Below are 27500 nucleotides of genomic sequence, written 5' to 3' on the forward strand. Positions count from 1 at the left end.
GGCAAACATTTCCTACAAATTCATGGAACGGCTATGGGCCCGAAAAATGCTTGTAGTTACGCTGATTTAGCAATGGGAGTTATTGACCAAAAGGCTAAGTCCGGTACAATCAAACCCAGATTATGGTGGCGGTATAGAGACGACATTTTCGATCTATGGACGCAAGGTGCTACTAAACTTAATGATTTCACTGATTTCATTAATGCTTTATATCCCACCATAAAATTTACTGTAGTATCATCTGAAACCTCTCTCAACGTCTTAGATCTCACACTTTCATTGGTTGACGGGTATATTCAAACGGATGTATATTCTAAACCTACTGACCATCATATGTACTTATTACGTAACAGTGCTCACCCAAGGCATTGCACTAAGGCAATCCCATTTGGAGTTGCCACCCGGATTCGCAGAAACTGTTCAACCATTGAAAAATTTGACCAACGTAGTGAAGAATACCAGACATACCTCGTTGAGAGAGGTTATAATCCAGCGGAAGTCAATAAGCAATTTTTAAGGGCAAAAGATCTACCCAGGGAGGACTTACTCGCCTCGAAACCGAAAGACAAAAAAATCGTCTTTCCTCTGGTAGTCGACTACAACCCTCATCTACCTAACATCAGCAAAATCATCAAATCATTTAGTCATCTTATTTACGAATCGCCATTGCTATCCCAGATTTTCCCAAAGGGGTCAATTATTCCTTCTTATCGAAGACCCAAAAACATAAAAGAGATTCTAGCAAGGCCTAAAAAAACCCATTACAGCAATAACACTCCCGTAGGATGTTTTAAATGTAAGAACAAATGTGATCTATGCAAACATTATCTTGTTGAAAATAAGATCTTTCACAGCGCGTGTACAGGCCGTTTTTACTCCATTAGACAGAATGTACACTGTAGGTCGAAGAATGTCATCTATTTAGTCACCTGTAAAACGTGCAAGATTCAATACGTAGGTTCAACATCGAATGAATTCAAGGTCAGATTTCGTAATCACAAATCGGCTATGTTGACCAACAAGGCCACTTGTGAATTGGCCGTCCATTTCAATAGAAAAGAACATCACATGTCTGACTTTGAGTTCATTGTTATTGAAAAAATTGTTAATGACACTACTGATGATATGGACAAGGTTTTACTTACAAGAGAGGCTTTTTGGTGCGCACAGTTATGCACCCTCCAACCTTACGGCTTGAACAAAAGATCCGAGTTTAATTCCAAAAATAGAATAAGGTTTAATTAATCATTCACTGGAGTAATTGTGCAACCAGTTGGGCTTTTTTTCCAATTACGCTGTGCAGATCGGCATTCTCACAGGCCCTGTTCAGGGATTCCATTACTTCTTAGGGGCCCTGGGCTCATCATTTCGCCACCTGATTGCATGATTTACTAAGTCCTGTTGTTTATTTTAAATTATTAGTTACGATGTCTGGTGATTAACGCCTTTTTCGGAATAGAGCTAACTATTTCTTATCTCACGTATTGTCCACTCGATTTATTCCAACCGCACGTATTACATGACACATTATTGTGATTTTTTTAAATTTTTTTTGTAATTTTAAACATTTTACACCTTTTGGTTCATAGTTTTGTATAAATAGCGCAAGTTCAGTTGTACCAGGTATCTTTAGTTTTTAGTTTTTAGCGTGTACTGAAGAAGCCCGAAGGGCGAAACGTTTACACGAAATTATAATATACCTGACCTGTGAGAAGTTCGCCAGCGACTCATTTTTTCATTCTTCCTATATATATATATATATATATATATATATATATATATATATATATATATATATATATACTAAATGGATGTTGACGTAATACTGGAAAAAATGTGATAAAACATGGCAGTTACAAAGATTTTGAATTCAAATACTAAGAATCACGGAAAAATAACGGATGTCACTCAAAATAATAAACTGAAATCTAATACGTTTCTTCTAATATCTAATACGTTTCTTCTAATATCCGCGAAGAAACGTATTAGATTTCAGTTTATTATTTTGAGTGATTTCCGTTATTTTTCCGTGACTCTTAGTATTTGAATTCAAAATCTTTGTAACTGCCATGTTTTATCACATTTTTTCCAGTATTACGTCAACATCCATTGAGTATATATATATATGTACATAGAAGCAATTCAATGTAAACTCTCGTTGTACCTGAAGAAGGCTGGTTTGGCCAGCCGAAATATAGTACATCACTAAAATCAAATCTACGTTGTATCGGCTTTTGCTTAAAATATTTAGTTTCTCAAAATTAAAGGCCTGTGAAGTTCACTGATTGAACATTGCATTTGAAGGAGCTTCTGATTGGATAATTGGTGGAAAAACTGGTTTTCAACAAATGTTGCGACAAGCAGCGTTGCGTGACTTCGGCCCGAGAGAGAAAAAAAGGACATTATCCTCCGAGGGTCATAAAGGAGTAAAAATGGGAGTTGGAATTGAACTCATTATTCGGTGGGAATGATGGGGTTTGATCGTTGGGAACTAGGATTTTGTCACTGGGAATGAGAAATAAAGAGTCCTTGGTGCGAATGGGATTTGCATTATCAGAGATTATCAGGTATTAATTCTGCTCAAAATTCCTGATATCAGATATTTCATGCGGTGTTGCGTTTCTAGCTACTGCAGTGTGAGAGTGAGGACCTTCCTGCTGCTAAAGGATTTTTTTTTAAACCTCAAAGCTCCCTACATACAACATCCCTACCTCTAGTACGGCTTGGCTAGTACGAATCGACTTCCCTAAACCCACTGCAACCATTGCAATCACTCCAAAAGAAGAAGCTCAGATGAGGTATTGGGCAAGGCGCCATGATGAAGTGTGTACAACAGGAACTGAAACGCCCTTGCATATACCCTACCGATTTCCAAACTTTCCCCCCAGCGATTCTTGCGGGTCCAGTGAAGAGGGCAAAGACTCCGAGGAAGATACTGGTGAGGGAACTTATTGTATCGCCAACAATCCGTGATTAGAATTTGTTAGGTGACGTCATAGACATGATTACGCAACTTAAGTCACTTGCTAGTAAGAGGAATTGAGAGAAACTGTGAGATACCACTGGGTAAATATCTTTGCTTGATTATAAGGGATAACTGTTTTTCATATCACTAACGCGATTTGCTGTAATTTAGATTTTGAACCCTATTCAACCTCCCTTGTGAAAAGTACAGCGACTGACAGAAAGCTGGTGTAATAAATGGAGTTGTTTAGAACCGTGGTTAGTTAATCCTCGCTAGCAATACATTCAAAATCCAGTGTGGTTAGCTACTAAGCGACGACTGGAACAGAAGATGACCGACAAAGCCAAGAATTCACGGCGAATTGCCAAGGGAAACTTCACACGAAAGCGGAACATTTTGATCAAGTCCATAGAGACAAGCCAAGGAATCGAGGTAGTAGAAACCAATTACTCAAAACTTGTTGATGCATGGGAAGAACTGGAAGGGAAGCACTTAGAGTATGTTAACTTCCTGACTGACGAGCATTTAGTGGACGAAGAAGAAATCTGGATGACAGAAGTCGAGGAAAAATATTCCAATGCATTTAATCGTAAAGTGAAATATGTCGAAAATGTCACTACAAGCGAAAAGGCAACGCGCGAGCACGCGGCTCGTCAAGAGGCCATTGACAACGCAAAAGTTAAAAGGAACACTGCGCGCGCTGTTTTCGAAGCTTCTTACGAAAGTATTTCGCACGCGTTGCAGTCAAAAGAAATGCCCAATTTTGCGTTAAAAGACTTACAGAAACAAATAGAAGATCAATTTCAAGATTGCAAAACCTTTAACGCTGAACTGTTAGAATTATTGCCCTTTGATTCAGCCGAATCTGAGATGCAATGGATAGCTAAAATCCAAACCTATTATTACGAAATTGTTGAACAAATTGTAGTTAGATATACTAACGTAAAAGAACAAGAGCAGATAAAACAGGAATCTGACGCGACTTCTTCCTTTCTACACCTGGAAAAGGTAAAAATGCCGCACTTTGATGGAGAACTACGTCATTACCCTCAGTTTAAAAGAGATTTCAACAAACAAGTCATGCCACAAATTCGTGGAAGAGATGCCGCATATGTGCTACGCTCTTGTCTTGGAAAAGAACCCGAAGGCCTGGTAAAGAGCATAGACGACGATGTGCAAGAAATGTGGCGAAGACTGGACGAAAAGTATGGAGATCCAGCCAAAATTGCAGACGTTATCATTGACGGCATACGTAGATTCAGAACACTTAAGGAAGGAGAAGATAAACGTTTCATCGAATTCGTGACTCTTGTAGAAGACGGATACAGAGACCTCACAAGACTCGGTCTAGAAGCGGAAATTACAACAACGAGTTCGGTCAGTATTATAGAGAAAGCTTTATCAACAGACATCAGAAGAAAATGGGCGGAAATGGTTAGTTGTCACGGAAGTCACATCGACAAATCAAAAAAGTTCCCTAGTCTTCTTGAATTTCTGCAAAATCAAAGGAGTGCTATTGAATACGACAGTGCTTCTCTTCGGACGACGACCAACAATCAACATTACAGAGGCACATCGCACTATACAGAAGGCGTCGAGGAAGTAAGCAAAGAACCCAAACCAAAATGTCTGATTCATGAACACGGAAGACATTGGACAGCAGACTGCAGAATTTATTTAGCCAAGCCAATAGAAGAGAAAAAGACGATCATCAAAGATAAACGAGCCTGTTGGTCGTGCCTAAAGATCGGTCATCGACAACGTACATGCAAATCAAGGAAAGACTGTGGTGTAGGCGGCTGCACAAGAAAGCACCATCCATCTATACACGAGACGGAAGAAACACCTCAGCAAGTCTCAGCCTCAGCAAACGTATGCCACAATACAAAAATTGACACCTGCCTGTTACAAGTACAAAGAGTTAAAACCAAAAGAGGAGAAGCTAATATAATGTGGGATAACGCCGCATCACTTTGTTTTATCACAAACACTAAAGCAAAGCAAGAGAAACTTAAAGGATCCAAAGTCGAACTTTCAGTCATCAAAGTTGGAGCACAGAGCGAGAAGATTAAGACCAACAAATACAAGGTACCTCTTATAGATAAGCAAGGTCACGTCATCGAATTCGAAGCTTACGGCATCGAAAGGATCACCTCAGACATTGAAAGTGTTAACATAGACGACATAGTACATCTTTTCAAGAACGTCACAAAGGAAGAAATCGAGCGACCCTCAGGACCTGTGGACATTTTAATCGGTTACGAATATGCAGCCTATCACCCGGAAAGAGAACAAAACATCGGTCATCTTGTGCTCTTAAGGAATCGTTTCGGGCGATGTATTGGAGGAACGCACCCGTTACTTAAAGAATCACATCTGTATCACGATTTCATCAATGCCAGAGTCAACACAGTTGTAGGCAAAATCAATATAGAAGACTTTTACAAAATTGAGAACCTTGGCGTAGAATGCAAACCGAAATGTGGAGGATGTAAATGTGGAAAATGTTCCTTAGGCGCGAAAGACTGCACTATTCAAGAAGAGCGAGAGCTGGAACTAATCGAACGAAATCTAAACTTTAACAAAGAGGAAAATCGCTGGGTCGCTGAGTATCCCTGGATCAAGGATCCTCAGAATCTTCCTGACAACCGGAAGGTCGCTTTCGCGAAACTGATAACGACCGAGAAACGTCTAAGAAGGAACACCGAACACGCAAAAGTGTATGACAACCAGATAAAAGACATGGTAACTAGAGGAGTTGCAAGGAAACTCTCCAAAAAGGAACTAACACTCTACAAAGGACCGGTGCATTATATCGGACATCATGAAGTTCTCAAGCCTGATTCCAAATCTACCCCAGTGCGCATAGTGTTCAATAGCAGCGCCAATTACATGGGTCATATCTTGAATGAGTATTGGGCTAAAGGTCCTGACCTACTCAATAACTTATTGGGAGTCCTTATACGTTTCCGAGAGAATAAAGTAGCCTTCATTGGTGATATTAAAAAGATGTACCACACTGTGAAGATGACAGAGTTAGATCAGCACACCCACCGATTTCTGTGGAGGGATATGGATAGTACAAGAGAACCCGACACATACATAATGCTCAGAGTTTCATTCGGTGACAAGCCGTCAGCTACGATTGCAACCGTTGCTTTGAGAAAAACCGCAGAGATGTCAAGAGAGAAATACCCAGAAGCAGCAGATATAATACAAAGAAATACGTACATGGACGACATAATCGAAAGTACGGACGATCGCAAACAAGCTATTAAACTGACTCAAGATATCGAGAAGGCTATTATTAAAGGAGGATTTGAAGTCAAAGAGTGGATGTTCTCAAGCGATACTGACAGACAAGAAAAAACAAATATACCGATCGAGGAACAAACAGAAAAGATACTTGGAGTTAAATGGAGTCAATCAGAAGATCAACTGTGTTTCGAAGTCAAGGTTAACTTTACTACCAAGCGAATACATACTTCAAGGTCTACGAGCGATATCGTCCCCACCCAAGATCCCCAACAGCTCACAAAGCGTATAATCTTGTCACAGATCAACAGCGTGTATGATCCCCTAGGGTTGGCAGGACCATTTACAGTAAGGGCCAAAATTCTTTTACGCCGTTTGTGGGGAACTGAACCGAAACTTGACTGGGACGACCCTATACCCGAGGAAAACCAACAGAATTGGTCTATTTTCTTCAACGATTTGTGCATATGTACGGTGGCAAAGAAAGAATAACCAATTTGAGAGCAATTTAATACTGTCCAAAAATCGTCTTGCACCAATAAAAAAGATGTCCATTGACCGTATAGAACTGTGTGGAGCGGTACTGAACAAACGTCTAAAAGTGTTCATAGAAAAGGAATGTAGATATCGCTTTGAAAAGATCTACCACATCGTAGACTCTCAGATTGTACATGCCATGATACAGAAAAGCTCATACGGGTTCAACACGTTCGCCGCCACTAGAATAGGTGAAATACAGGAAGGAACAAACCCTGAAAACTGGTATTGGGTAGAGAGTAAATATAACATAGCTGACTGTTTGACAAGAGGCAGGAAGCCCGATGACATTGGACTTGAAAGCACATGGCAAAAGGGTCCCGATTTTCTTAAACAAACAGAAGACAAGTGGCCAATCACTCGTGATTACTTGGAGCCAAAACTATCCGAAGTAATCCGGACTACAATGGTAACGAAGATAGAAGGACCTCATGACACCCTAGCGTTACGAATTGACATCGCCAAATATTCGAGTTACGGCAAACTACTACGTGTCACTGCAAGAATTTTGAAATTTTACAGCAAATTTCCCAAACCGTCATTTAAAAGCGCAACGCAAGAACTGACACCTGAAGATATTAAAAAGTCAGAGATTTTCTGGATCAAAGAGATTCAGCAGAACATGAGAAATGATATTGAAAATGGCAAGTACAACCGTTTGTGTCCTATCACACGCAAAGACGGCATCTATGTAGTAAGCAGTCGTACTGCAAAGTTACAAACAAATTACGGTGACAACGAAGTTATATTACTACCATATGATCATCCGTTCTCACATCTCTATGTAGCACAAACTCATGCAAGAGGACATCATGGCATTCTAACTACTGCCAGCAAAGTGCGCACCAAATACTGGATACCCAAACTCCTTAAGTTGGTAAAATCGATTAAGTTCAGATGCGTTATCTGCAAAAAACTTGCTAAGAAAACAAGTCAGCAAGTGATGGGCCAATTACCTGAAGACAGATTGAAGCCAGCACCGCCATGGTACAGTACAGGAATTGATCTTTTTGGTCCCTTTAAAATTCGGGACGAGGTAAAGAAGAGAACGTTCTCTAAAGCTTATGGAGTAATATTTAATTGTCTCGGAACAAGAGCTGTTTATCTGGATCTGGCAGCAGATTATAGTACAGACAAATTTCTGATGGTACTCAGAAGATTTGTGTCCCTAAACGGATATCCATCCAAGCTATTGTCTGACAACGGTACTCAACTAATTGCAGCAAGTAAGGAACTAACCGCTATAACAAAAACATGGGATTGGAAGAAAATTAAGGAATATGGCGTCATGAAAGGATTGCAATGGATCTTCACCCCAGCAGATGCCCCATGGCAAAATGGAGTAACTGAAGCTCTTATAAGATCGGTCAAGCGAGCAATTGAATTCTCGGTTGGTGAAAATGCTTTAACCTTCTCTGAATTGCAAACAGTTTTATTCGAGATTGCCAACTTGCTGAATGAAAGACCAATAGGGCGACACCCAACATCCCCTGAGGACGGAGCATATTTATGCCCAAATGACTTACTGTTAGGCAGAGCCACAAGCAGGATACCAAATGGCCCATTTGATGAAAACGCGAACACCCAAAAACGTTTCACGTTCGTCCAGACAATTGTTCATACATTCTGGAAAAAATGGAACTCGAACTACTTCCCAAGCTTGATATTAAGGCAAAAATGGCACACATCTCACCGAAATTTGAAAATCGGAGACGTGGTTATGATACAAGATTCCAACTTAGTGAGAGGAAACTGGAAGCTTGGAAAAGTGTCAAATGTTTACCCAGGTGCAGATGGGAAAGTGCGAAGAGTAGACGTGCAATACAAGAATCTCACCGTAAACGAACCTATGAAGCAATACCAAGGCAAAGGATATGTCACTGTTCAACGTCCTGTACAGAGACTTGTATTACTTATACCGATTGATGAAAACAAAATTAACTTCTAAGTGAACTTTCAGATACTATTTACTATGATTACTGTAACCTTTTTTTTTTGGCGGGGGAGTGTATCGCCAACAATCCGTGATTAGAATTTGTTAGGTGACGTCATAGACATGATTACGCAACTTAAGTCACTTGCTAGTAAGAGGAATTGAGAGAAACTGTGAGATACCACTGGGTAAATATCTTTGCTTGATTATAAGGGATAACTGTTTTTCATATCACTAACGCGATTTGCTGTAATTTAGATTTTGAACCCTATTCAACCTCCCTTGTGAAAAGTACAGCGACTGACAGAAAGCTGGTGTAATAAATGGAGTTGTTTAGAACCGTGGTTAGTTAATCCTCGCTAGCAATACACTTATGTTGATGAAAGTGACGTAGAGAAATCGCAGACTGCACCATTTAGAATTCGTTTTTGAACCCGTGACCTCGCGATACCGGTGCGACGCTCTAACCAACTGAGCAATGAAGCCACTGACGTTGGGAGCTGGTCATTTGTGGGTGCCAATGGAGCGGACCGGGAACTTCGGGAGTTACTGGATGGTCTGGATCGAGACAAGATCAAAGACCAAACTGTAAGCAAAGGAGTGAAGTGGATCTTTAATCCACCTTTGGCGACCCATTTCTGAGGAGTTCATGAAGTTATGATCAAGGCAGCAAAAAAGGCTATTCGAGCGATCCTTGGTGATGCGGACGTCAACGACGAAAAGTTAATGACAACATTCACTGGCTGGTGTTAAAGCGTCGATGAATTCTCGCCCTCTTACATATCAATCAGCAAACCTGAAAGATGTCACTCCCTTAACTCCAAACCACTTCCTCTATTGTCAAGCAGGAGGACTCTCAGTGCCTGCGTCCGTTGATGAAAAACCCTTTAACCCGAGGAAAAGATGGAGAAGAATCCAGGAATTGATTTCCCACTTTTGGAAGAGGTGGATGAAAGAATGGCTTCCGTTGCTGAATAGGCGTCAAAAATGGAACGAAACACGAACAGATCTCAAAGTGGGAGATGTGATCCTCGCGACCTCACCAGAGAGTCCTGGAGCTCAGTGGCCCCTTGCAAGGGTGTTGGAAGTCTTCTCAGGTCAAGACGGACATGTCCGGGTGGTGAAACTTCAAGTTGGCAAGGACACTATCGTCAGACCAATTTCCAAGTGTGTTCCATTAGAGTCAAACCGAGGAGATGAAGAACCGTTGAATTAAGTTAGACTGAACATTAACACAGGTACCCTCTGTCAAGGAGGGGAAAATGAACAGAAGGAATAGTTTCAATTTTTTGTAAGCAGCTTTGTGTCATTTTATTTTCGCATATTTCGGTTTGTCAGGCCTAGCGCTCCTTAACACCTACGAGCTCATTTTATTTCTAGCCATAGATTCCTTTGTATAATCCTGCCTTTGCGCCTTCGCCTCGTTATATATGCAGATCAGCTAGTTTTTTCGTCACCTGCTTGCTATAAAGTTAGCATTTCTTAGTTTTAAAGGTTCTGTTTTGGCATTTTCGTTTGGCCAGAATGTTTCGGTTTGAAAACAGAAGACAGAAATTAAAGGGTTTTTTTGGCATCTCGTTCGGCCACAGATGTAAATTCTAGCCGCAAAGTTGGATAAAGATAAGTCATCACAGGGTTGAAAGTGGGGAGGGGGAAGCGAGCATCAATACAGCTAGTCAAAGAATAAATCAAGAGCTCTATAATGACATTAGCTCCCCATGAGTGCAAAAGAAATAAATCAAACGTAAACACTTTTCTTTCCATTTATTCACTTTCGAGCTTTTCACATCAAATTGCTCGCAGCCACATTTAGAGTTTTAATTTACGACTATAGTTTACCCGGCCATATACTGCTTTTATCTGCAACTATGTCCTATGTCCTATTGTCTCCTGACAATTTATGCAATTTTCTCTTATCTACCGTAGACCCTTGAGATAATCAGGCGGCGCAGAGGTCATGGATTAGAATCCCTTTGAAGCCGCCTGGATTTTTCTGGTGACTGTCTATAAGAGACTATTGCTTAAATTATCCAGACAACCGCGAGGATCACTTCTTTCAATCATGGTTTAGTGCTGGTTTACTTGTTTTGTCTTTTTGCCTTGAGTTTGTTGGTTTTTTTTTATAGTTAGTTTCTTTTTGTTGCAATCTTCATTCCAGTTTTGGATTGAATTCCACCATTGTGTGAAATTAACCCTGATTTCGACCCCAATGACTACGAGTACATGTAATTGTAATGTAAATTTACGTTGCCCAAATTTGAGCATTTGATGGGTACTATCTGCACGAGTTTCAAGCTAATTAGGAAAAGCAGAAATGTTTTGCAGATCGATAAGCAACACACTTATGGGTCAAAGCATTCGGTGCTTCATGTGGTATGATAATACATCCTTCTCTCTTGATGCTTTTGATGAGCAGTGAAGAAAGCGATGTAAAACTCGCTCCAGCCTCCTGTGCGAACGCGGATGAGATCATACTGCTCTGGGCTTCGCTGAGCGTTAGCGAATGTCTCAGGATCGGCACAGGTAACTAAAACGAAAGATAATTTAATCATGAATTAAATAAAATTATATACATTTGCACTTATCTGGACAATTCCTTAACTTTGGTTTGTCCAGATAAGTGCGAGGATTATCGATCCCTGGCCACATTGATGGAAAGCGAGTGTTCTCACCACTGCGCCAGCCCTGTGCCCCTTATGACATGTTCATCATCGTATTGAACACAGACACTGTCACAGTATGCTGTGTTCTCAAACCTTTAGAGCAGCAAATCCTCAACTCAGCATCGAACGCAATATTCATTGATTGCCTTTGTGTTACTTCATTGTTCTCTGTAAAAACTAACACCACCCTCTCAACCAAGCAGATGCAAACAACAACAACACCAACACGTGAGACTTGATCTCTCCAAGGCTTGAGGAAGTTTGATCGTAACTGTTTGTGGCATTCTTGTTTTGTTGTGATGGGCCTTTTCGAAATGCACGCGAACACTGAAAATGTGTTATCAAAAAGGCCAATTGTATTTACACCACTATTCAGTGTAAAACATTGGCCTTGTTACAAAGCGTTTAATTATAAAAAGCTAACAAAATCAAGGCCTATATTGTTGTTAGTGTTTTGTTTTCTTTTCTTTGTTTGTTTGCAATTCTGCAGATTCCTTGAGCTACTTGCGTGTAAATACAGATAGTATTTGTGAGATTATTTTCGAAGAAATTTCAATGAGCCAGGCTTACGTTCCTTATAGTATCTGATATCGCATTGTACAATGCCCCCTGAATCGGGGTTAACTGTTCGCACTGTTTCCTCTTACTAATTAAAGTCGATATTCTGGTTAATTGATTACAACTCGAGTTAAACATTCCAAACGCTAGTTTCATTGACCAAATACACCTTGAAATGATTCAACATGAACTGAAGATCCGCCAATAGTGACTACAAATTTTGTATGCTTAGCATAACTCACATGTCAAAATGTTTCCTCCAACACCATTCAGATTAGCATAATTCTTCAAGAACTCAACCAAGTCGCTCTCTTTGAAGCTTTCCAAAATCTTCAAATCGATCTCTGCACCGTTTGCGAAACCAACATTGATCGGGTGAATATTCCAGCTTTTCAAAGACCTATCAGTTAAAAAGAAAACGAAAGCTACGTAGAACAAGACTAAGTGACGGAAAAGTCCTCCTACAGACCGACCCATATGGATAGCGAAACTTGCCCCGGTTTCTGAATCATGAAGCGACTACCCTGGTGGACAGGAAGCTAGTCAAAAGTGGACAGGAAGCTAGTCACCACTTCCCGTGAATCCGCTGTATTTTTGGGTGGAGAGAGGAACGGTGGGATTGAAGTGTCTTGCCCAAGAACGCAACACATTGATCCCAGCCTGGGCTCGAATAAGTGCATTATGTTATCAGTAAAATCCTTTCTCAGGTTGAATCGTTTTTACCAAGGTTAAATTGGTGATCCTCATTTTAGCCTAAATTAATCCCAGAGAAAAAAAAAGGGTCAGGTTAGGATAAGTTTTGGTTATTATACATGGATATCAATTGACTTATTCGAGTAACGGTAAGTGCAAGGTACAGTTCTTTGTTCCCTTACTATGTTGTGATATTTAGACTGAATCAATACGGGTTTATGAATACAGAAAGAGATAAGATGATACGAAACATTAAGAAGATATGCTGAGATGCGTAAGACAGAGCTTGAGGGAAGATATAGGTGTTTTTAGTCCTTTGGGGGGGGAGGGGATGGGGGGGTGATAGCTGCTTTAAACTAAACAGAGTGCATATTGAACTGAGGTAAAATGAGGATCACCATTTTAACCTACAATAGGTTACAGCGGATTCAACCTGTGAACGGATTTTACCGGCAACATATTCACCAATACATATTCACCTCGTATTCTTAGTTCTCTTAATCAGTTTAAATCTCACGTGCTCCAACGCTATTCGGCTGCTTTTCGTACAAACTTTGACGTCACTAAGTCCAACACCTGGAAGTCGATCTGCTGCAAGTGCAGTGGGTCACGTAATCTTCTATTAGCTGGTAACTGCTGCTACTAGGACTTTTTATCGGTTGCGGGAGGGATTCATTCTTATCGTTTTCACAATTGGGATTTTTATAATTTTCATAATGTTTAGTGTTTACATTGTTAGTATTTGTGTATTTTTCGTAAGGGCACACTTAATTTGGAGCCTCGCTCTGTTGTGTGTCCCGCACCTTGTCCTTCGATTTCTTTTGTGTCTTGTTCATATGTATATTTTAGTCTGTTTAGTATTGTAAGCATGGTGAAAGCGATTAAATAAAAAAATAAATACAAATAATAATACAACATTTTACCTCGCCTCAGGCTACACAGCGTCCAGTTCACTGTGGTAGCACTACCGGAGCTGCCTCCTCCTCAGGCGCTTCGATTTCAGTCGCAAAGCAGAAGCAGGCGAGCTAGAAGCACGAGAAACTGGGAACGAGCATGCGAGGGATCACGGGAAGGAGAAAGGAGAGAGGCGCGCGCGTCTGGGAACGAGGCAGCTACCGGAGCAAGATTATTTACTTCTGGAACGCAAGCATGTAGCAGCAACATGTAAAACAATTAACAACCGGGCGGCGTTTTGGTATCAGATGAGACTGAAGGTGAAATAGAATGGTAGGCGCATGCGTAATTTCACCATTCGTTGCAAAATGTCTGGAGGATGGACGCGGAATGGCCAAGAACATCGCTTCATGTAAATGCAGTATCAACTTTTCACCATCGGCTCATGTTTATACCGATTGCTGTAGAGAAACATTCTTCAGATTTTCTTTTTACGCCGGGAGCGGAAAACGTATTTTTCATCCGAAATCATTTTGTTGTTCAACTGAATACGTACGTACGTTTGGCTGTTTGTTTGTTTGTTTTATTTAATTCCAAGACTTACTTGTAGATATCGAAGGTCTTTGGTATGGCAGGCTTATCTAGTGGCGTAGGAGCAGCACCGAAATCCGAGGCTATAGGTGAGCCTGAGCGTCGACCATCAGCGGATGCTCCACATGATGCACCCCAACCAACGTATCCTTCAAAAGTGCCAGATCCTGTTGGCAGCAACACATCCCATGGTGCCCCAGGAACCGAGTATTTCTTCTTTAGGCTGTCAATCAATTCGACCAATGGTTGATGAGCATCTGGATTGTGGCGGGCCACTGTATTCACGACTGTTGAAACTTGTTCTGCCAACCAACTGTGAGAATGAAACGAATTTGAAAAGACAAAGTATTAAAATGAGTTCATTGTCGTAGCGGCGGGAGGAAGGGAGTGGAGGGTGAGAAGGAGGACAAAGGAGACACGAACCGGTTCGCGGACAGTCATTGGTTGATACCACATTGGTGACGTATTTGGCATACGCTTGCGACAGAGACTAATAAATTAGACACATTACCCATAGCTAACAGGTAATACGCATTATAACGTGGAGTAAGGGAAGAACATCGAATAGTTCTTTGGGGACATATAAATGCAACTCGCCTTGTGATCTCTTGGATGTCTTTGTTTTCTGCTCCGGCGCTGGTTCCAAATTTGGGCAAATTAATTGCTCTCTCACGTACTGCCTTGTACGTGTCAGAAAGCCGCTGACCGCGGGTGGCACCAGCAATCTCGTCATGGAAAGGCTCTTGCATGTTATATCCCCAGTCACACTTGAGGCACCGAACTAACTCGGCAAGGGAAATCACGGCGGAGTCATGATCAAAACAGAGCCGTTTAATGGCGTACAGGGCGTCCACAGTGTTGGCAAAAGAGATGAACTGTACCCCAATCAGTGTGTGATTGGCACCACCATTGTAAATGTCCCGCTTAGTTTCCACACAACCTCGGATGAGGGGAGAAAGCAGGGGGCTTGGGGAGTACTGCACGATGTTGTCGTAGTTGAGAAGCAGGAGGAAAAGGGTGTATCCTGTTCGCACATTGAGGTGCAAGGCAAAGAGCTTTTTGACCTGAAAATAACAAAGAGGCACATTATGAGTGAAATAGAGGACTAATGTGACTGTGGCTTCAGCTATGACAACTGAAGAATCGTCCGCTCGACTCCACTGATCAAAAATAGCGACCGATAGTAATATTTTGTTAGAACAAAAAAAAAAAAACCCCGAAAGTTGCAAATCAATATCACTTATATTATTGGAGAAAAGACGGTTTGTTCCCATTACCGGGGGGAGAGCATTGTTCTGGGAACGCAACGCCTAAGATTGTCCCCCGAAAAGAAGTTGTCCTTAATTTATTTTTACTATAAATGTAAGGTTAATGCGAATTGAACACATTCATATATTCTGATCAAGTATATATTTCTTCAACAGTGGCTTTGACTCAGTTAAAAGATAAAACGTGCTAAGTAGCAACGCCTTGGTAGGTGAAGACTCCCCACTCGTTAATTATGATAAACATCAGGAGAAGATCGGCAAAGACCTGGTCAAAGCTTTCAATTTCCTCTGGATGCTCTGTTGGAAGAGACTGCGGTACTCCCTCCAGATATGTAGGCCCAGCGAGTGAGTAAGTAGAGCCGTGGTTGATTGTCATTTCAAGAACTGGCAACAGTGGGACGTAGGCCAGGGAGAAGTCCGTCTCTCCTGGGAATATCGGCTCGTAGCAGCCGTCACAGCAATAGTTGCGTGCCTTTTCAAGGCTCACTGGCACATCTGTGGCGGCTCCTGCTTCCATGAGGCCCTGTACGAAGTGGTCATCATGGAGCACAAGTGGATGGGCCCCACCACTGAGCATCGATTTTGCCGCCTCCTCGAGAACCTGTGTGAATAGGAATTGTTAAATCAGACTGAAACTACTTAATTTTCTCATCATTATCGAGTGAAGCATTGTTTAATGCGGCATGCTTCACATGTAGGGATTACAGCGGCGTATCTACGTACAGAAAACGAATAGGATAACCCAACGCAAAGCCAATACAAGTTCGGAATCCTTCGTTACTTATATTATATGTTTTGTGAGCCTTGTATTTTGAGTAAGTTTAAAATGGGACTAAGTCAAAACTGATTTTGAATGTTGTTCAAGGAGCTATGCACGTCACTGATTGTTCAGAGGGTGGAAATCATGGGCTCAGTCATTGAAGTACAAAACTGAAAGGGGTGTGTATAACTATTTAGTCATGCTATTATGTTCATGCTAGGAGATGATATCATTTCTACACAGTAGAAATTTTAGGAACCACTACACACCTAACTCTAGACATTCATGTCCTCTGTATACTCATCATTGAGCATAAGGATACTGCCGGGCAGACTCCACACTGTGAAGGCATCAGGGCCTCTCTATATGACCCAAGCGTTCATATGTGGCCCGGATTGAATCACTGCAAATAGTGATGGGATTTTCCCTCTCAACGAACCAAGCTAATAGCAGTCTGTTATAATAGCTGGTTTGCTTTAAGACTGACCTAGGTCAGCCTCAAGAAACTCAATAGTTAATTACTGAAATGTTTCAACTTTGTCCTTTGGAATCCGTAGTAATTTTCTCCATTCCTGTTCCATTTACCATTCTTACCTCTCTGGTTTGTGTGGTAACCCAACAAACTATTGTTGAATTGTTTTCTTTTAATTAACGTCAGTCTTCGAATTCAAAGACTCTCAAAAGACAACAACAAAAGATCGAGGCTCAGCTCCTTAACACAATTATTATGACTAAATCTGATCTGAACACGAATCAAAAGGATTTTTGTCTTCAGACCATTATTCGTTTTATGGTTTCTGCCAAGGATCCCGCTATCATATCACTCTAACTCGTAATTAAGCGAGTTATTGTTAAGTTAGAAAGAGATTGTACAAATGAATGGTTAGCTCTACATACCTGTTGGGGCATATTCTTGTGCACTCGCAGGGACAAACACGGGGCACTAAGTGGAAGCCTGCGCGAGGCCTTCAAACACATGATTGTGATCTCATTGCAGGCGCATTGTGGCTCTTCGGCGTCATTGGCTTTGTACCCCCCTACTGTGACCTAAATAGAAAGAATGAAAACTATTGATGAAAAGGAGTTTGGAAAAATTCCTCAAGCGTCCCAGAGAAACTGTAAGATGCGGCAAAGAAATGAAGGAAATGGGCTTCGAAGAGAAACAAGAAGAATCGGTTTTCTTAGTATATTGCAACTTTCTTCTTACGTTTTTCTTTTCTAGAAAGGGGTACAAATGAAATTTAGGTTAGAGGGTATAATTATAAGTCGGATGTTAGGTCAGTATGATGAGGTAGGTAGTAGTAGGTGTGCACAATTAATTCAAGTCAGTCGAGTCAGTAAGGTAGAGTTAGAAAAGAGAAGGTAGAGTTTTGTCCTACCCGACCAGATTCCGGTACCATCACCGGAAGTTTAACTCAATTCCGGTGATGGAACCAGTGATGGTATTGGTACCGGTAGTGGTATTGGCGTTGGTGCTGGTGATGGTATTGGTACCGGTAATGGTATTGGTGTTGGTACTGGTGATGGTATTAAGTAGAAAGGGTGAAAATGCTGGATATATCTTAGGTCCAGACAAGGGGCATCAGAAATTGATGCGCGAAGTTGTCGCCCGTGTTCGCACACTTGGGGGAAGGAACGGAAAATAATGCACAAAAAGATATTGAAAAGCTTGGAAAGTATATGAAGGTCATTATCACCTTAGGCTAGCGACCACCTGTGTTAATTAAATATTTGCGCTCAAAACTCGTAAACAAACGGTGCCATATTGAAAGTAACAAATAGTTCGGCTTCTTGACTGTACCTAGGTGTAAAAACATAGCATGATGTAGCATGTAGTTAACGTTACTTGGTAGGTAACACGATGGGTAAGAAGAAGAAAATTTGAAGAGAGTCAGGCGGAACGGTAAGTAGCTGGAAATGTAAGAGGTTGGAGAGGTCGGTAAAAAGTGATAGCTTGAATTAACCTTTTTGTTGCAGAACATTAACTAAAAGATATTGATAGTTATTATTTAAGAAATGTTCCCAGGAAAACAAAAGCCACTCTGGTGTTAACAACTATGAAGGATCTCCCTTTTCATGTGGATATTTTGACTCTCGGGTGTTAATGAAAGAACACGTCGATGTAAAACTTAGTTGTAATAAAGTACAAAATTCACTCACCTGCTGAACCCATTGGTTAATGGTGTCACCATTCGGAAACATCCCTGTGGCAGCGTAAGGCACTGCTATCATACCCCAAGTACCCAAATCATTCAATAAACGTGAGTTGACGTTAACATGTTCACAGAGCTTGACAAATAGGCAATCAATGATCTCCTGAGCGTCTTCACCAGATGTGCCTGGCAGGAAAGGCTGTAGGATCTGATCCAGTCGTCCGATAGATGTAGGCTCCCCAGTGAGATGTAAGCAGCAGTGATAGGAGAACAAAAGTTGAACAGCCTCAACAAATGTTTCTGGACGGTCGGTTGAGATCTTCTTCATTCGTGCCTCTATCTGTTGCATAAAAAAAATTGCCTGGAATATTGTTCGCTAAGACTAGTCTCTATCGGAACAGGGGTGCGCAGTGCTGACTGAGATCAATTTCCTTCATTAATGTGGCCTGGGTTCGATTCTCAGACTCGGCGTCGAATGTGGTATGAGTTTGTTGGTTCTCTACTCTGCACCGAGAGGCTTTTCTCCGGGTACTCCGGTTTTTCCCTCTCCTCAAAAACCAATATTTGACTTGATTTGCGTCAATTGTTAATTTCAGTTTTCAGTGTCCCCAATTAGGGCTCCTCAAAAACCAAAAACCGATGTTTGATTTGAGTTAAATCGACTTGGTTTTTATGTACAGTGTTCCCAACTAGTGTTCTATTACTAGAAGATCACTCTATCACTCGATCACTAGATGGTTTTTATGTACAGTGTTCCCAACTAGTGCTCTATCACTAGAAGATTTGACGCTTCATTATCATTAACATTATTAAAACTGATTTTCTCTACTAGCACTCTAGGGGTAGATCGAAATGCTTTGAAGTAATGGGGTAAACGGTAAATGTAAATTTTATTGCAACTCCCTACAAGCGTTTTCAATCCCAAAAATACTTCCCTACACAGCGGATAGGTAGCCCTACATAAGAGCACCAGTAAGATCTCTGGAGAAACAAAGAACGTCCTCACCGTCGACATTAGGGAGTTTAAATTAAGCAAGGAAAACAGTAGGTTCGATTTCCAGCCGTTTTGAGAGTGCGCTTACTATCCTCCTCCCAATGAACGACTGGATCACTGGACCGCGTCGTTTGTCCGTGACGTAGCACCCGTCGCAATGGTATTTTGTATTCAGCCAATTGTATTTTGTACTTGTCATTCAGGCGACTTTCTGGTTGGTGGAAAATACAATTGGCTCGACCAGTGACCCGGCCGTGGTGTTGCGTGGAGGAATGCGGCTGGTCAATCGAGCCTAGGACAGCAGCAAAGTCAACAAAAACGTCACTACAAAATATAGCTTAAAGCTGTCGTAAGGATTTCGCGATTATTCCATCTTGTTCACGTTGTACAATACGGCCCAACTATCTTGTAACTAGACTGGGACGAACGGTTTTCAAGGTACAAAATACGTGGTACATCGTTGTGTGTTTGCGTTGAAGTCAAAGCACAAAAATTCGTGGTTTCACGTTGTTGTTTTGAGGAGTACGGGAAAAAAAATGCACTGAAATGCGCGCCGTTGGTGAAATGCGCGCTTTTTTACTTTTGCAACAAATTCTATTATTGTCTTGTAGCGTTGTCGTTGCCAAACGCTACCCGCAAAACCCTTGCCGCTTTACAAAGCAGCTTTTCATGCTGTGAATGCCAATAATTTCAATAATTTACGACACAAGCAGAGCCCTAAGACCGCTATTTTTCAAGAATTCATACCTGCTTCAAGTTCTGCTTCTGGGCGTCAGATATCGCAAATCCACTGTTATCAGCACAGTATCTGGCAAGAAATCCAAAGTTCCTTATGTACTTCGAGGTCCCTTTCAAAGCCAGAATGCAGGAAGTAGTAAAGTCTTGCTCTTCCGTTGTTTCTCCTTTTTCAGCCTCCAATTCTTGTATCATTTTTCGCAGGCCTTTCTGCACTAGGCTCTCGTAATCAGGAACCACGTGCCCCATTCCAGCCGCCTCACTAAGACCCTTGTAGAAAGCTGGAATCTTTTCGCTTTCGTGGAGATAGGGCATCACCGCCTTGCCAAGCCCCAGGGAGAAACATTTTGGCATCCTTCCCACTATGATCTCGTCTGGATGAAGACTAAAGAAGTCTGCTTGACATCCGAAAAATGGCTCATCCAAACAGGATAGCTTGTGCACTTTGTTTGTGGTAAACAGACGTTGCAATGACACCTTCACAGCCCATCCTTTCCGAATCATGATGGAAGCATCTTTTACAGCCTTTAACTTTTTCCCTTTTAACACCTCGAACAAATGAGGAATTTTAGGCATCTCTCGTCGTTTGAACCATTGATCGTTCCATTGCTGAAAGGCGTAGTCCAACAGACCAAGTACTCGGTTACTGGGAGGGTCCCCAGGAAGATATCCACCGGTTGTCATACGGTGAAGGTATTCCTTCTGATTGTAAAACAGGTATTCGTTTGATGGGCTTCGTATGTTCCAAAAATCTATGATTTCAAACCTGCAAAATACCAATAGATTTTGTAAAACCCTAAGGCCCCGTATTCCCTTTCTTAGAACAGCGAAGAAGAATTATCCTTTTTTTCTGCTTCCTCACAATCTTCATCATCAATACCACATTCTAATTAGTAGAGTAGGTTCTCATGTCTTGCTGAGAGTCGAAATGAGGCAACAGTAAGTCTCTAGTCTTAAAAGGAAAGGAACGGAACTTTATTTAAGTGTCTAGTCGTTCTAGCGCTGGAGCGCTAATTGGGGACACTGTAAACTGAAATTAACAATTGACGCAAATCAAATCCAATATTGGCTTTTGAGGAGAGGGGAAAACCGAAGTACCCGGAGAAAAGCCTCTCAGTGCAGAGTAGAGAGCCAACAAACGCAACCCACATATGACGCCGAGTCTGGGAATCGAACCCGGCCCACATTGGTTGAAGGTGAGTGCTCTCACCACTGCGCCATCCCTTCACTACAAATAGTAGGAAATTATAGCAACCAATTAATCGCTAATTACAACATGAAATCCAAGTTGAATTCCCTCTTGGCATGAAATGAAATTTGCCTTCATGTATACGTTTATGTGCCTACATTTTCTAAATATACATTGTGTCTCAAAATCAGCATTCATAGGGACTTGAAAGTGTTTAAAGATAGTATCTTACCTTCTTTCCTTGAGTGTGGGTAACTTCAACTCTTCAGCACTAGGTACGTACCAGAAGGTCCCCTGTATGGGCCGTACTGCACTGATCAAACTATCGACGGTTACGTCCCCAAGTTTGGAGTGCTTGTCATTACCAGCGATGTTTTTCAGAATCGTCTTGAACACCTCCGTAGTATTGCACAAGTGCATGTACATCAGTCCTTCTTCACGGCTTGGATGGTCCGCGTGGCCGTACGGCATTGAAACGCGAAACACGCGCTTATGCCTTAAAAGGCCATTCACTGGTGGAACGTCAAGTTCCACGTGCACGCGCGAGATGTGCGCGCGTTTGTCCGTGTGAGGGATAAATGTATCCGTGCCTGCTTTTCTTCCGATCATGTCTTCTTTTTGAATCTGTCGTAATGTAAACATTGGCAACATAAATGATTCTGCTTTCCATGCGTGAAAGTGTAAACCGTAAATTTCCGACAGGGTTTAAAGTTATCCCCTTGAGCTCAAAAAAGTGCCGACTTTCAACAAAATCATTTCCTTAATATTTCAAAGAAAGGGTTGAAAGCTGGCTTGTTCACAATATAAGGTCACTAATTGGAGTTCGAGTATTTTCATTGATCTCAAATAAGATGGCTCGAAACTGCTAACTCGCTTTTTTTCTTTTGTCAAGATTCTTTCGAAGGATGAAATAACAAGCATTTCCATGTAACGTTTTCCTCCAGTACCATACAAAGAAGTTCTAGAATCTCATTAACCAATCCAGCGTTAAAGTCGAGGAAAAGACCGTTAAAAATGCTATTTTAGTTATTCTTGTCAAACATCTCAGTATTTAAGTCAAAGAAGAGAAGGCTCATTAGTTACCTTGTCCATATTACCAATGACCGTCCAGTTGAACTCAAACTTCTGTGCCAGGAGGTAAGTTGATCCAGGGTGACCTGACAAAGCACCATCATTCTTCACAATGTAATTCTTGATGCTCTCTGCGTCACTAGGATTTGCTACTCCATCAGTAAAGGCATTTTGAAGAATTCGCTGAGGGAAAAAAATAAACGACATAAATATATGTCTCAGTGGTGTTAGTAGATGATCCATTTGTGCACTCTCGTCATGGGACAACTGTGGCATGTGACTTGCAAAAGACTCATGGCACTCAATCATAGAGTATTTGGGGGATACACAACTGTAATTTCAAATTCTCTAATGTGCCCTAGAGGGAAAGGGAGCATCTCTTCACTAGCCACTTTCGAGAGGTGATGGGGGACGAGGAGGCGGGGGGGGGGGGGAGTTGGGAGAAGGGGAAAGGGGAGGAACATCTTTCCCAAACTTTGCATGACTTGAAAACGACTGATCTCTTAACTAGCTTTTTTGACAAAGTGACGTCATATATATTTTCAAGTCGCTTCATGTAATCGATGGAATCGTGCCATTCCATTACTCTCAAACTCAAATATCAAGGAGAGTTTCGAACTAAATGGCCGCCTCTTTTTGTTAGTGAGACTGCAATAATCACCCGCATGCAGGCCCACGCATATAAGAAGATACTGCTCAATATAACTATAACTTAAAAAACTTAAATATAAATATACCCTGTTACGGTTTGTATAGGGTTTATCCTTTAAACACAAGTAAGACCACTTTTGTTGAAAAGCTTTCCTGTTGTTGTCCCCGAAGGCTATATATTTTCTCACAGCGTTAGTAACCTGCTGTATCAAAAAACCTCGGCTCTAGGTAAAAAAAGACATTTCTTTAACTTGTAGGTGTAAATGAAATACCTTGCAATAAGGAGTAAATAATGAACCAGCAAATCAGATATATCATCAATGATGCTCAGACAAAGAGGTGAGGAGAGTTGGAAATCTATCTTTCAGTCCTCTAAAATTATTGATTTTTTTTGTTTGAGTTGCGAAGAGTGACAAGTGTCAAATTTCTCAACCCCATCCCCTTAAAAGCATATTTCCACCCTTGATGCAACGCGATCGTTTGCAATTGTTTTGAAATGGCACTATTGTTGAATAGTGTATTCCGATTGGCTAACTATTTTTGTCGCGCCGATATCTGTAATTTGGTGATACACGTAATTCATTCGCGGAACACAATGCATTCACGTTGGAAATGTGCCTTTAAACAAGATGAAAGACAAAAGAGTCAGAGCAAATTAATTGTCTCACCTTGCTTGGGGGTTGAGAGTGTGTCACATCCAACTTGTGGCAAAAATCTTTCATTTTTTCCTCGACACGCTCAAGAACTTTCTCCAGTTCCCCAGCGACGTCAGATTTCAGCAAGAAGAAAACGTCTCCTCCCGTGTCGAGGAATTTCTGTGAGTCAGGAACAAGTTTCTTGCCCGGGGGGCGCTCATCAAGATTTGCCAGTTTAGGGTCATCTTTGAACCATTCCTTCCACTGGTCTGGGTTAAACCCAGCGATTGCCCTGGTTCGTGACTCTGTAAAAGAAATGACAAAAATATTTCTCAATAAGTAAGTCGCTGTACAGTTGCAATCGGTTTTGCATCACCCAACAAATCGTCTGTAAAAAAAAGTCACGATCAAATGTAGAACATATAATTTAAAAAAGCACCGTACACAGAAAAAAGCCTTTTGCTAAAAAGGAAATTCAATACAGAAATAAAATTGACCGTTCCTGAAGGTCTTATATTTGTAATAAAAGTTTTGTGTGTTTCTGGGTCAGTTACATAAATTCGTGTGACATTCTGTGTAAAAGAAGAGTTGCGCGCCGAAAGCTAGGCTCACCGTGCGGTAAACCAAGATGGAGACCTGGAAGTCACAGGGTTTCTGTCCATTTTAAACGACGACGCCAAAAAGCATTCCGGATTTTGTCATGACAGGAAGTCAAATAACTAGTTCATGAACCCCTTTATTCCATATAAAATTGAATAAAATAGTCGAACAGGTATTATTGGATGAGCTGTCCATCATTAATTCATTGGAAATGGCCGTTGTGTCGGGGAAGGTGTTTGTACTTTCTTACCGCTTTCATTAGCTTCCTCCAGTGCAAGGGCGTATTTGATGACGTCACGAACTGCATCCAAAATGCTTTCTCGCATATCATTTACGGGGAGACCTTCCTTATAGAAGGCAGTGACAAAGATGCCGTACTTCGGTTTGCCGATGAGCAAGCCACGCTGAGCCTTGTTAAGGAGTTTGTCTTCAAACAGCGCCTTAAGCAAAACAAAGAAACTTGCTTGTCACAGGGTCTGTTTTTGTCTTAGGGGTGGGGACACACACCCTTATAGAGGAGACGCAAACATCGGGCTAGGCTGAAAAAGAATACTCCGCCTACAATCTTTGTACGTTCCCTTCCGCACATGGACACCTGAATTCATTGGGCGCCCCCCCCCCCCCCCCTTCCCTACCATCCTGTACTGCGGAATCTTGCCCTGACTGACTCAATTAACGATGATAACAAAAGGAGACCAAATTGTTAATTAATTGCTTATTTTTTTCTAACCCAGGGATTCTTGAAATCCGTCATCTACCAGTAGAGGCCTCATATGCAAGGTCAAATTTTCCATGAAAACTTGCGAGGCTCAGGAAGCAGCTGGCTAGGTATGGAAGAGTTCATCAAAAGCATTTGTTTTGGCCACGTACATCCATGTCCATGTTTACTGTCCTAAACATGGATTTTGGGTTCTGTTTTTCGGTTTATCTACTAACATCTCTTTGATATCTCTTCTTTCAGGTTTGGCTATAGCAAGTTGTTTCTTGAAGTTTCTTTCAACTGTTGAAAATAACTGTCAACTCGCAGTTGATACAGTTTGGCTGTTCTCTAACCCTTGTCGGGGACTGTCAAAGAAATTGTATGTAAAATGCCTAGAAAAAAAAAGATTCAAGATCTCACCTGCAAATTCATCTTGAATACTTGTTTCCTTCAAACAAAAAATAAAATTAAAGCTTTTAGTTTAGTACATACGGAATTAATTCGAGGAGATAGATTGTCATGTGAATAAAATTGGTAGAAAATGTTAGTTTCATGCTTTGGAACTGGCTGTAAAAGGAGTACGATACCGTCGTGGATTGTATTTATGCACATGCCCTTGTAAATTAAAGTGTTGTAGTTGTAGTTGTAGTACTGTTGTAACAGAATTTCACTGCAGAGAGACAACTGCAACAGTAAAATATAGCGAAGTCATCGGTTTTAATAACTCTTTTTACTAGAATGGTTTTAAGTTTTTCAATTTCATTGCATTGTGTTATCGTTGGCCTGTTCACCAAATCGCACCTTCTTCGCAAATTTTCATTAATAGCTTTATTTTTTGGCCGATTTTCCATGGTGAAGGCAGATGCGGGCACCCCTTCGCGCAACGACGAACAAGGTGAATCGGTTGAAAAAAAAAACAGATATTAAATTTCTCTTCATTTTTCCCATCTAAAAAATTTCAAATCACATTGTGTGCGATTCTATTTGAAGAGCGTACGCGTCTCAGCAAACCTTTCAGGAGAAATTGAAGAAGTAACTATCCAAACTCAGACAAAGTTGATTGACGCTTTGACAAAGGCCTCTCCTCTGTCTATATCATTAAATGAATTACAGTTTTAATGAACGTTGTTAATTCAAGTTCAGACAAGTACTTGAATTAACAACGTTATCTCTGGTGATAACCACAAAACGGTGTCCTTTTTCATTTGCGATAGAGTTTCTGGTGACTGTCTACAATACAATTGATCTACAACAGAAACAGCGCAAATGCCGTAAGCAAGAATAAAATATTCCACGGACAGTGTATCATAACTTCATTCTAGTCTTATACAGGGTGCGATTTTGGGTTAAATGTCTTAGATAAGAACTGAAAAGCCAAATTCTGTCTTAAACTGGATAGAGAAATCAGAGAATTGTGTCTTAAACAGGGTCAGGATTTGAGCGCCTGGGCCGCCAACTTCGTTGCCAAGGCTTTTTCTCCTCGCAGCGTAATCGGAGGAGAAAAGCCCTGGGAACGAGGTTGCCGGGCCTCACCTCCCTACCCAGGCATATGTTGAGTATGTATGTCTCTCCCCGGGGGAGGGGGAAGGGGGAATTAGACGAAAGATATAGTGAAGTTCTATTTTTCGTCTAAAATCCGCACTTCAAATACACATTTTTTACATTTCTTTCAGACATGGAATTCTTGGGGAAAAATATTCACTCGCATACTACTCAGTTCCTTGGTGTGCTGGATAGAGCTTTGAGTGCGTATTCCCGGTGCGTATCCAGTCCTAAGCTGGATGGAATAAGCCAAGACCCGAGTCTGTGTTTAGTAAACCCTGATCTACAACGTCATTAAATGTCTGATTTGTATTTGGTTTATCAATAATTGCATCATCCGGTTATCTGCCAGTTTTCCGTCTGTCGCATATAACCTTTCGATGAATAAATTTTTCTATACTAGTTCAATGTTTGAATCGATCACTCTCAAATGTCGGAGCAAATGCATATAATGAGCCAAGTACATTTCAGTTCCTTTCTTGTAATGAGTAATGGGTTTGTAGTTTTAGCCGCCAGCGTATATGCCTGTCTGAGGCTTCACTGACAGTCGACCATTGACATCACGAAATGGATAAAAGGGTGTAGTGTGAAGCTGCGATGGTGACCGTTTGGAAGCGAAACACAGAAATATTAAATGGATAAATCAGCTGAGTTAATATGGTAAATTGACCACCGTAAAGCCCTGCGCCTCTTCGTCAACTCTCAAATTTCTTTGCCATATCATATCAACCCATTTGATGCAGCCATAACATCCCGACTGCGTTGACCAAACACATCAACGACCAGAGTATACACAAATCACTTTACTCTGAAGATGACTGGAAACGTCAGTCTCATATCATCTAAGAGGTTAGGGTCAATTAAGAAGAGATTTTCCGTGACTGTAATTCGCGTCTTAGACATCGCAGATACACGAAAGGGAGGAGTGATCTTCACAATTATTCAAATAATAGACCAATTTCGATATACTAAAATTCAGTCCAAAACAAAAGGCATCATCTCGAGGCTCTGGGGAATAAACTCATACAAATTCTTATATTTATTCCCCAAAGCCTCGAGATGATGTCTTTTGTTGAAGACTGAATTTTAACATATCGAAATTGGTCTATTTGA

The 27500-nt window shown here is 41.1% G+C and overlaps 4 protein-coding genes and 1 long non-coding RNA gene across 5 annotated transcripts in view; 4 read left to right on the forward strand and 1 right to left on the reverse strand.

Moving 5' to 3' along the window:
- LOC138039833 (uncharacterized) overlaps positions 1-2973 on the forward strand; it is an 8374-nt gene extending 5401 nt beyond the window's left edge. Inside the window, exons 2-3 of the mRNA XM_068885668.1 lie at positions 1-780; positions 2689-2973. The exon at positions 1-780 is cut by the window's left edge and continues 785 nt beyond it. Of these exons, the coding sequence (XP_068741769.1) occupies positions 1-780; positions 2689-2973 (1065 nt within the window). The remainder of the gene's footprint in view (positions 781-2688) is intronic.
- A 322-nt stretch (positions 2974-3295) lies between these two features.
- On the forward strand, positions 3296-6712 carry LOC138039834 (uncharacterized). Its single transcript, XM_068885669.1, has one exon. It carries the CDS (start codon positions 3296-3298, stop codon positions 6710-6712), a length of 3417 nt encoding a protein of 1138 aa, XP_068741770.1.
- Positions 6713-6767: 55 nt separating this feature from the next.
- On the forward strand, positions 6768-8705 carry LOC138039835 (uncharacterized). The gene has a single exon (XM_068885670.1). The coding sequence runs from the start codon at positions 6768-6770 to the stop codon at positions 8703-8705; it is 1938 nt and encodes a 645-aa protein (XP_068741771.1).
- Positions 8706-10439: 1734 nt separating this feature from the next.
- Positions 10440-27500, reverse strand: part of LOC138042189 ((2S)-3-sulfopropanediol dehydratase-like) — an 18180-nt gene continuing 1119 nt past the window's right edge. Inside the window, exons 2-14 of the mRNA XM_068887993.1 lie at positions 25266-25293; positions 24396-24585; positions 23579-23850; positions 22272-22442; positions 21421-21812; positions 20012-20765; positions 18278-18610; positions 17015-17164; positions 15623-15958; positions 14687-15153; positions 14103-14402; positions 12154-12311; positions 10440-11217 (exon numbers count right to left, since the gene is read on the reverse strand). Of these exons, the coding sequence (XP_068744094.1) occupies positions 11057-11217; positions 12154-12311; positions 14103-14402; positions 14687-15153; positions 15623-15958; positions 17015-17164; positions 18278-18610; positions 20012-20765; positions 21421-21812; positions 22272-22442; positions 23579-23850; positions 24396-24585; positions 25266-25277 (3696 nt within the window). The 5' untranslated portion in view covers positions 25278-25293 and the 3' untranslated portion in view covers positions 10440-11056. The remainder of the gene's footprint in view (positions 11218-12153; positions 12312-14102; positions 14403-14686; positions 15154-15622; positions 15959-17014; positions 17165-18277; positions 18611-20011; positions 20766-21420; positions 21813-22271; positions 22443-23578; positions 23851-24395; positions 24586-25265; positions 25294-27500) is intronic.
- Positions 23141-25245, forward strand: LOC138042190 (uncharacterized). Its single transcript, XR_011130959.1, has 3 exons — positions 23141-23249; positions 24880-24973; positions 25107-25245. It is a non-coding gene; the product is annotated as an uncharacterized lncRNA (long non-coding RNA).

Source organism: Montipora capricornis, chromosome 3 (assembly GCF_036669925.1).
Source record: "Montipora capricornis isolate CH-2021 chromosome 3, ASM3666992v2, whole genome shotgun sequence".
In the NCBI taxonomy this organism is placed as follows: domain Eukaryota; kingdom Metazoa; phylum Cnidaria; class Anthozoa; order Scleractinia; family Acroporidae; genus Montipora; species Montipora capricornis.

Bases quoted from the DNA above. Each gene is read 5' to 3' on its own strand.
- LOC138039835 (XM_068885670.1), top strand. From the start codon at position 6,768: ATGTCCATTGACCGTATAGAACTGTGTGGAGCGGTACTGAACAAACGT.
- LOC138039834 (XM_068885669.1), top strand. From the start codon at position 3,296: ATGACCGACAAAGCCAAGAATTCACGGCGAATTGCCAAGGGAAACTTC.